General features: G+C 44.8%; 1 protein-coding gene across 1 annotated transcript in view; it reads right to left on the bottom strand.

Annotated features, from left to right (window-relative positions):
* The window catches only part of LOC310943037 (gamma-aminobutyric acid receptor subunit beta-3-like), a gene marked incomplete at its 3' end in the record, with an annotated part of 55,985 nt that overhangs the window by 9,223 nt on the left and 36,762 nt on the right, over positions 1 to 10,000 (bottom strand). The window contains exons 6-7 of the mRNA XM_083908528.1: positions 6,421 to 6,503; positions 4,303 to 4,440 (exon numbers count right to left, since the gene is read on the bottom strand). Coding sequence (XP_083764654.1) covers positions 4,303 to 4,440; positions 6,421 to 6,503 — 221 coding nt within the window. The remainder of the gene's footprint in view (positions 1 to 4,302; positions 4,441 to 6,420; positions 6,504 to 10,000) is intronic.

Here is a 10,000-nt window from a genome sequence, read left to right as displayed (position 1 = left end):
TCCCACACCAAAGTCACTCACTCTCCCACACCAAAGTCACTCACTCTCTCACACCAAAGTCACTCACTCTCCCACACCAAAGTCACTCACTCTCCCACACCAAAGTCACTCACTCTCCCACACCAAAGTCACTCACTCCCTCACACCAAAGTCACTCACCAGCAGCTCCTGTGTCCCTGTGAGCTAAAATCACTGGTTTTCTCTATGGACTTTGGTGTGGGAGAGTGAGTGGTTCACAAACTTCAGTTTCCTGTTGTTGATCATGTGACAGAGACGTCGTAGACTTAAAGTGACGTAGATTTTACGGCTCAAATCAGATTTTCAGAAAAAAAAAAACCCACCAAACTCTCTCGTTGATATTTTAAAGGAAGTTGAAATGAAAGTTATAAAAACGTCAGAAACATCAGATTCACAGATTTTCTGGTGGAGCAGACGAGGACACTTTCTGTGTTTTTGTTTCAGTTTCCATGACGACCCTGACAGCATGGGCAGGATTATCACCATGGCAACAAGTATCCCCTTCACCAGCTTAAACACACCAGTGTGTGTGTGTGTGTGTGTGTGTGTTAATTCATGATGATGTGACACAATATTCAGCACATTGTGATTTATCAGTCTCCATAATTCATGCTGTGATTCTGTGTGCGTGTGTGTGTGTGTGTGTGTGTGTGTGTGTGTGTGTGTGTGTGTGTGTGTGTGTGTGTGTGTGTGTGTGTAAAATTCGGCTTTTAAAATATTTACTTTAGACTTAACTCAGTGACACAAAGTGACCACACGAGGCAGCAGAGGACCAGCAGCTCCTGTGTCCCTGTGAGCTAAAATCTCTATGGGCTTTGGTGTGGGAGAGTGAGTGGAAATGTTGTTTTTTACTCGGGAAAATGACTCAAATCTCCTCATTAAAAAACCATTAGAGTCTCTTAACTTAACATTAAAATGAAGAAATGGGTTAACATACGTGTGTGTGTGTGTGTGTGTGTGTGTGTGTGTGTGTGTGTGTGTGTGTGTGTAACTGCTACCAGCAAACAACATCTGTGAGTGGGAGGAACGACACCATGTGTGAGGATGAGGAAGAGTTGAGATGAAGAGTTTGTCACTAAAGTCTGTGAGAGAACGACGACTAAAGAAAGAGAAAATAATAATAAATCATCAAACGTTTCTCTGTTACTTTAACAAACGTCTCTGCGTCTGTTTAACACGTTAAAGTCCAACCATTTGCGTCAAAGTCCTTAGAAATATGTTCGATATATGACTGAACACCAAGAGTGTCCTTAGCTTAGCATAGCTTAGCTTAGCTTAGCTTAGCCTACAGTACCGATAAAGCACAATATGGTTCGCAATGTTTTTGGGCTTTAATTTGTATAAAAATTATTGAAACAGTCTTTGTTTGCACTATTGTAGCTGCAAGCATTAGCATTCCTGGCTAATTAGCTAACGATGAAGGTCCCAGAGCTCGTGGCTTTTCCTTCAACGCGAGGCTAAAAGACGAGCGCGACGTTTGAGGAAGGACGACGAGAAGAGACGAAGGTGATCTTCATGTGGACAACAGCAGGTTAGCATGCTAGCATTTTATGAGCAGGGTTTTGATGCCGCAGGTTACCATGTTAGCATTTTATGAGCATGGTTCCGATGCAGCAGGTTAGCATTTTATGAGCAGGGTTCTGATGCAGCAGGTTAGCATGTTAGCATTTTATGAGCAGGGTTCTGATGCAGCAGGTTAGCATGTTAGCATTGTATGAGCATGGTTCCGATGCAGCAGGTTAGCATTTTATGAGCAGGGTTCTGATGCAGCAGGTTAGCATTTCATGAGCAGGGTTCTGATGCAGCAGGTTAGCATTTTATGAGCAAGTTTCCGATGCAGCAGGTTAGCATGTTAGCATTTTATGAGCATGGTTCCGATGCAGTAGGTTAGCATTTTATGAGCAAGGTTCCGATGCAGCAGGTTAGCATGCTAGCATTCTATGAGCAGGGTTCTGATGCAGCAGGTTAGCATGTTAGCATTTTATGAGAATGGTTCCGATGCAGCAGGTAAGCATTTTAGCATTTTATGAGCAAGGTTCCGATGCAGCAGGTTAGCATGTTAGCATTTTATAAGCATGTGTGCACGGCGTGAGTCAGTAACAGAAAAGCTGAACTCTGTGTGTGTGTGTGTGTGTGTGTGTGTCAGAGCTTTCATGTGTGAATCACGGCTGCAGAGAGGCAAGCGCTCGCTCTAGAGTGCACTTGTTTGTGAGCAGGAGCGTCCCTGGTGGGCGGTGCCGGTTAAAGTTGAGCGTCCAGTGGTTTGCTCTCTGCTGCTTCTTGGCAGAACATGTGAGGAACATCAAAGCTGCTTCTTCTTCTTCTTCTTCTTCTTCTTAATGAACGCGTTTCCTTCCCTCCTCGTTCACTTCTCCTCGCTCGCTTCCTTCCCTCCAGACCTCGGTGTTTCCTTCCCTCGCTCGTGTTGTGGCTCTGAGCCAATTATCTGCTCTGAGACGATCGCAGGACATTATGAATTCATGTGGTGTGATGATCCACTACATCAATTATTCTTCACACACACACACACGTGTAACACACACGCATGTGTGTTGACATTTAAGTGTGTGATGTGTGTTTATTGTTCACGCTGCTTTATTTCTTCTCTCTGCGTAAAAACCAGCTCTGTTTAATGAAACAACACGAGATAAACTATCAATAATGCAGATGTTATACAGTGATTGAGAACAGCTCTAAACCACTCACTCTCCCACACCAAAGCCACAGGAGCTGCTGGTCCTCTGCTGCCTCGTGTGGTCACTTTGTGTCACTGAGTGAAGTCTAAAGTAAATATTTTAAAAGCTGAATTCACTAAAATCAGTCATTGTAAGTTAGTGATGGAGACTTTGGTGTGGGAGAGTGAGTGACTTTGGTGTGGGAGAGTGAGTGACTTTGGTGTGAGAGAGTGAGTGACTTTGGTGTGGGAGAGTGAATGACTTTGGTGCGGGAGAGTGAGTGACTTTGGTGTGTGAGAGTGAGTGACTTTGGTGTGGGAGAGTGAGTGACTTTGGTGTGAGAGAGTGAGTGACTTTGGTGTGGGAGAGTGAGTGACTTTGGTGTGGGAGAGTGAGTGACTTTGGTGCGGGAGAGTGAGTGACTTTGGTGTGTGAGAGTGAGTGACTTTGGTGTGGGAGAGTGAGTGACTTTGGTGTGAGAGAGTGAGTGACTTTGGTGTGGGAGAGTGAGTGACTTTGGTGTGGGAGAGTGAGTGACTTTGGTGTGGGAGAGTGAATGACTTTGGTGTGAGAGAGGGAGTGACTTTGGTGTGGGAGAGTGAGTGACTTTGGTGTGAGAGAGTGAGTGACTTTGGTTTCCTGTTGGAAAAGTGTTCTCATGAGGGAAGGATGCAATCATAAAGTGTGTGTGCGTGTGTGTGTGTGTGTGTGTGTGTCTGTGTGTGTGTGTGTGTGTGTGTGTGCGTTAATCTTGTGTCGCACATAAAAATCTAATTGACACACAAACACAAAAGTTCACAGAATATATTAACATTTACTCCAGGGGGCGCCGAGCGTCGCTGACACACGTTAATTGCGACATGAGATACGATATTGTTGTTTTTTCATCGTCCTTTAATTAATCGCAGGAAAACAGATGTTTTATGTTTGAAATGACAACTAAACCTTTATTTTGAAGGTGTTTAAAGCTTTTATTTTGCCTCCTGTGAACTCGACGAGGGCAAAAACACTGCAGATAAAAACTGTTACATGTTAAAAACGTCCATAAATGATCAGAAATATGAGCAGAAACTAAAGGAAAAGCTGATTGATTTCTGACGATTGATTGAATCGATCGACAACGTTTGCTACAATCGATCAAAGTCTGTGTGATCGTTTGTCTAAATGTCACCTGATGTTTAACACGGGATCGTTTCCATGGTTACTGCTGCTGGAGGAGGAGGAGGAGGAGGAGGAGGGGGTTGATATGGAAACGCTAAAAAAAATCATCTTTTCTTCAAATTTCAGCAAAAGAGGAAAAAAATTATGAATTCTAACTTGAAAATGTCATTATTTTCTGACCAAAACTTTGGTTTAATCTGTTTAATCTGTTTAATCTGTAAATGTATGTTCATCTGTTTTTAAACGGTTTTATTTGTTGTTTTTCACGTGATTTTACTCAAAAGAGCAGAGAATATGAGTGAAAAGCATGACTCAGTCTCAACGTCCAGGATCAGAGAACCTCAGCGTTCACGTCACAGACAGAGATTATAATCTGTGACACACACACACACACACACACACACACACACACACACACACACACACACACACACACACACACACTCACCTGTGGAGAACACCACGTTCTTAGAGACCAGTTTATAATCCACGATGGAGAACTGAGGCAGCTCGATGCGCGTCACCCCCGTCACCGCTGACTCGCCTCCTTTCCAGTAGAACTCGATGTCGTCCGTGGTGTAGCCATCTGTCACACACACACACACACACACACACACACACACACACACACACACACACACACACAAAGGTGTAACCATCTGTCCATCCTTCATCAGTGTTGCTGATCATTTGAAAACGTTTGGAACAAACTAACTCATTCAGGACTTTTATCTTTTCTTCTTCTTCTTCTTCTTCAGGAGAACACGGCGGCCATTTTGAGTCTAAAGCCGTGTTTCCACAGTACGGTTCGGAACGGTAAAGACTTGGTTCAGGCCGAGTGTGGGCGGTGCCCGAAGGTATGGAAGTAAATCCGTGCCATCTGAGTTTGAATTCGAATTTCTAACACTGAATTTTTTTGCATCGAAATTAGACTTTGAATTTTAAAAACTATCAAATTTCAAGCACTGTTTTTTTTTTGCCATTGGTTTTTTATTCAACGTTGAAATAAATTCAGTGTAAAAAAATTTGATGTCTCAAAAAATTCAGTTGCAAAAAATTCAATGTCTCAAAAAATTCAGTTGCAAAAAATTTGATGTCTCAAAAAATTCAGTCTAAAAATATTCACTTGCAAAAATTCAGTCGCAAAAAATTCTCTGGTGACCTGGATATTAATAGTTTTTGCAAGTGAATTTTTTGAGACTGAATTTTTGCAAGTGAATTTTTTGCGACTGAATTTTTGCAAGTGAATTTTTTGAGACTGAATTTTTTGAGACATTGAATTTTTTGCAACTGAATTTTTTGACATCGAATTTTTTGCAACTGAATTTTTTGAGACATCGAATTTTTTTACACTGAATTTATTTCAACGTTGAAAAAAAAATGAATGGCAAAAAAAAACAGTGCTTGAAATTTGATGGTTTTTAAATTCAAAGTCTAATTTCGATGCAAAAAAATTCAGTGTTAGAAATTCGAATTCAAACTCAGATGGCACAGATTTACTTCCATACGAAGGCCACGTTTTTGCGAGACAACGACGCCGCAGTGATGGAACAGTCCGGACGGTTATTTTGGTAAAAACAGAGCCACAGTTCCCAAACACCGGGTCTCTGTGATTGGTCTGAATAGTCGACAGTGGAACTTCCGCCTAGCAACCGTGGCGTCTGCTGCGCTGGTCTGCTTCAGTAGGTCGTGTTGTGATTTCCTTGTGTTTTTATTGTTTAATTGTTGTTTAATTTTATTTGTAAAAATGAGCGGATTTCAAATACGAGACTGTTATCGTATGAAAACGTCAGAGCGTCTGTTGTGAAGCCCTTTGTACAAATGTGTCTCGTACAATAGTACGATAAACTTTCTTCGGTTTGCGGTTGATGCGTTTGCCGACATTTCAAAACAGACGGTTTTGTCGTCACGCCGGGGGAAACTGACGAGGTTTAAGAAAGATGTCGTTCCTGCTCTTTATACCTGGAATAATTCCTAAGTGTCGACACGGCGCTCAGTCATGTGACTTGAGTTTATTAATGACTTATAAAGCGGAACGACTTTTAAAAAAGAAGAAAGGTTTAACTTGTCGTACCCTCACCATCCATTCAGCTCACACACACACACACACACACACACACACACACCTATGAAAGTTTATCGTACTATTGAACCAAGACAAAGTTGTACAAAGCGGTTCACAACAACAACAACAACAACAACAACAACGTAGAGCTGACGTTCTGACTTTGATACGATAACCGTCTATTTTGTATCCAAAATCCGCAAATTTTATGAATAAAATTGACTCGAGGCCACTGTTGCTAGGCAGAAGTTCCATTGTTCATGTGGACTATTTCAGGAACACGTGGACTCACTTCAGTCAACGGTTCAAACCAAACACGGAGCTGAAAGCAGCGACGTTTCACTTCTCGCTCCACGTGAACCATCTTCACGTTATGGCTTTTTAAACCACTCACATTCACAGAAGAAGAAGAAGAAGAAGAAGAAGAAGAAGAAGAAGAAGAAGAAGAAGAAGAAGAAGAAGAAGAAGAAGAAGAAGTGTGGCTGTGGTGTTTGTACTCACAGCTCTCGATCTCCAGCGTACAGTTCTGCTCGTCCAGAGGATATCTCCTCAGGTCCATCATACAGGCCGCTGTCGTCGTTATCCTGGAGAGAGAAAGAGGGAGAACGTTTAAATACAGAGAAGAAGAAGAAGAAGAAGATGGTGAAGGAAATAAAGTCATTTCTCTACTGGATTAGAACGAAACAGAACATGAACCGAGGTTCACACTGAGACATCAGCAAAATGAGTCCAGATTAAAATCAGCAGCTCGTTCAAAACGTTGATGAATGAAGAACCACTGTTCTAGAAGAACATCATGATCTATAGAGGTTCTCTTGTCGTCTGGAGCTGGTGACCATGGAGTTTGGAGGTCTGTGATTGGTTCTCACGAGGTTCCAAAGGCTGCTTCTAACATTACTGAGGAGGTTCCTGATGTTGTTGATGATCTTTGATCTCTATGTTCTTGTTAACAAGGTTCCTGAGGAGGTTCCTGATGTTCTTGGTCATGTTTGAGTGGAACAAACATTTATTTGACAACATGTCGGCTTTGTTTTGTCGTCAGAACCAGGTCTGAACGAAGCTCATTCTGGATTTAGAGAAGAGAAACGAGTGTTTTCAGCGTTTTTTGCTTCACTAATTATTTCCATTCGTGTCACATTTCCCATGATGCACGGCGGTGACTGGCAGCTCCTTCCACAGGTTTGTAGCTGTGAAGCGACAGAGACGTGACGTTTGTGAAGGTTTTAAAACACAGAGAAGGAGACGACGGAAGGTTTGAAAGGTTTTTCACAAACATGCTGCAGTACACGTGCCAGGCCTGTATGTGGCGCTGTAACACATAAGTAAAAAGAAAAGAAAGCTTTATTTGTGGCTGTTTTTTTCACCGAGTGGAACTTTAGTCCATATTTCTTTGTCAGGGCGGAGCTATCGGGCACAGGCCACACCCCTCCCAGGACGTGGGAGCGGTGATGTCACGTCGACATCAAAGGTCCGAACCTTTGATGTCGACGTGACATCACCGATCGCAGTAAAACCACGTTGTGAACATCGTTGAATAACCTCGATACGACGACTCGAAGCAGATATGAAGTTAGCAAAGATGTCGGCGGACGTCGTTCGTCCACACGTCGACTCCTTCATGACGAGTTTGGACGAGAAGCAGTGGAAGCTTTTCACAGACAGTTTCCCCGACAGCGACAACAAGCTCCAGACGACGGACATGTTGGTCAAAGTCGTCTTCTGCGTCGCGGAAGTCCTGTCTCACGTTCTGAAACAGACTCAGGACGCCAAATCGGTCAAAGGTCCGCGCCGCGACAAGCTAACGGAGTTTATCGCAGCAGAGGTGGCGTCGCCCTCCGGTTCTGAGCAGACGACGAACGCGTCCTCAGGCTGTAACCTGCTGAAGGAGTTTGCCGCCAAGATGAGGAACATCTGCTCCACCGGGGAACGTCCTCCTCGCCAGAGTGTCCACACTCAGACCGCGGACGGTCTTCAGCGAGACTCTGAGGAGACGCCGCGGACGCCAAAGACGCCGCCGTCGATCACAAAGACGGTGAAGGAGATCATCAACAACCAGGTGGATCACATCCTCGCTCCCATCCTGGAGGACGTCTCCGACTCGGAGAAGGTCCAGCTGCAGGAGGACTTCAGTGTGGACGTCCAGATCGCCACAGGAGACGTTTGTCAGTCTGTTTCCGAGTTCATCCGTCGCAAAGATCCGTCTCTGAGCGTCAGTCTGGAGCTGCAACAGCAGAACCTCAAAGGTGTGAAGAGGAAACTCTGTAACTTCTTCGCTAAGATGTTTGCTAAAGCCTCCGTTTACCGAGCGTTTTCTCAGGTGAAGACCAGGTTTCACAGCGAGGCCAAGCTCACGGACACCGAGTCGCTGTTGGTCGACGCTGAATCTTTGCTGCAGAGATTTGGGAGAATCCAACTGGAGGAAGACGGGGTTTGTATGTTTCACAGACTTCGGCAGATATCCACCGACGACAACGACGAGTTAACGGGAAAGCTGTGCGATCTCCTGTTCTACCACATCACAGGAGACGGCGTCACGGAGAAGATCCTGGAGGAGGCGGAGTCCACCACGCGCAGAGCTTCAGAGCCGCGCTCGCACGCTAGCATCTACGCCGACGTGCGACACAAAGTCGTCTGCTTCCTGTCGCTGATGAGCTGGTGGTTGGAGAACCAGGTCCACTGCTACAGCGAGAAGGCGGTGATCGCCATCTTTGAGAGCGCAGCCGCGATGCCGGCGCGGGACGCAGACGTGGACTCGGACGCGGACGCCAGCGGAGACTCGGATGCCAGCGCGGACGCGGACCTGCCGTCGGTGGGCGCTGAACCCGAGCCGGACGAGGCGACGCGAGCGGACGTTAGCAGGACCTGCCTCAGGCTCGCCATCACCACCGTCATCAAACAGGCGCGGAGGACGGTCCAGGGCGACAGGTCCCTGTTCACAGACTTAGAGTCCACGGTTCAGGATCTGGTGCAGCAGACGTGGGCTGAACTCCAGGACGACGACGACGACGCTAACATCACGCCGAGGAAGATGGAGAGTCTGGTGAAGATGATCCACAGGCAGCTCCTGAAGACATGTGGATCAGCCATGAAGGTCCTGGTCCTCATGGACCGAGGAGATCCAGAACTTCCTCTGTGCATCGCCAAGGCATGTAAGAGTCTACTGAGCAAACAGCACAGCGCCATCTACAGGTTATTTCATTAGTTTACTCTAAACGACTGAAGTCTCAGGAAGGAACTTGGATCTTTTTAATATAATTAGAGATAAAATAAACTTTGTTTAAAAAACACACAAATGAAGAATTTAAAACTACGAGGAGCAGAAAAAACCCTTTGAGATTCTCACAGTGAATATTTCTGCATTGAAATGATGTTTATTGTAATTAAAGGTTTAGAAATTCAATTTAAAGGTTTATCCGGATCATCCGGGATAATAGTCCTCTCTCCAGGTTCCTTTAGGGGGCGCCACAGCCTCTTTGATCCAAAGGTGATCGCTCAGCACTCTGAGCTAAAATACTAAACTAAAAACTTCTCCAGTTCCAGAAAAATTGAGGGTAAAAAGTTTTTTGAATTTCAAAGATTTTTTAAAATCAATCAAAATCCAACGAGACATAATTTAAGGGAAATAAATCTTTTAGTTTGACTTTTAAAGTCTGGACACGCGAGCGCTCGTCTGTCACCGCTTTATCCTCCACACGGCAGCCACAGGGGGCGCTGCTGCCAATCTCAGCTGACGCAAAAACACAAAAGCACGTTTTCATTCGTTCTTGTCGTCGTCGTCGTCCAAGTTCCTCCTCAGATCTCCGTGGCTAAGCTCGGTTTAGTCTTTCATTATCTTAACTTAATGAACAGGATTTGTTTTGAGGGACGACTTTGAGTGACGGACCAACAGCAGGAAGAGATACGATGATGATGATGATGATGAAGACGGGAAAGATGATGATGATGATTTCAAAGTCGAACACCAGAGTTTACCAAACCTACTCTCACTGAACACCTCAGTTCACTTTGTTTCTACTTCCTCCCCAGAATCCACCTTTTGTTTGTTGTGACTCCGCCTCCTGACCCCGCCTCCTGACCCCGC

This window comes from Microchirus variegatus, assembly GCF_963457635.1.
Source record: "Microchirus variegatus genome assembly, chromosome: 22".
Taxonomy (NCBI): domain Eukaryota; kingdom Metazoa; phylum Chordata; class Actinopteri; order Pleuronectiformes; family Soleidae; genus Microchirus; species Microchirus variegatus.
The sequence above is the reverse complement of the archived record's forward strand: the minus strand, read 5'-3'. Positions and strand labels throughout refer to the sequence as shown.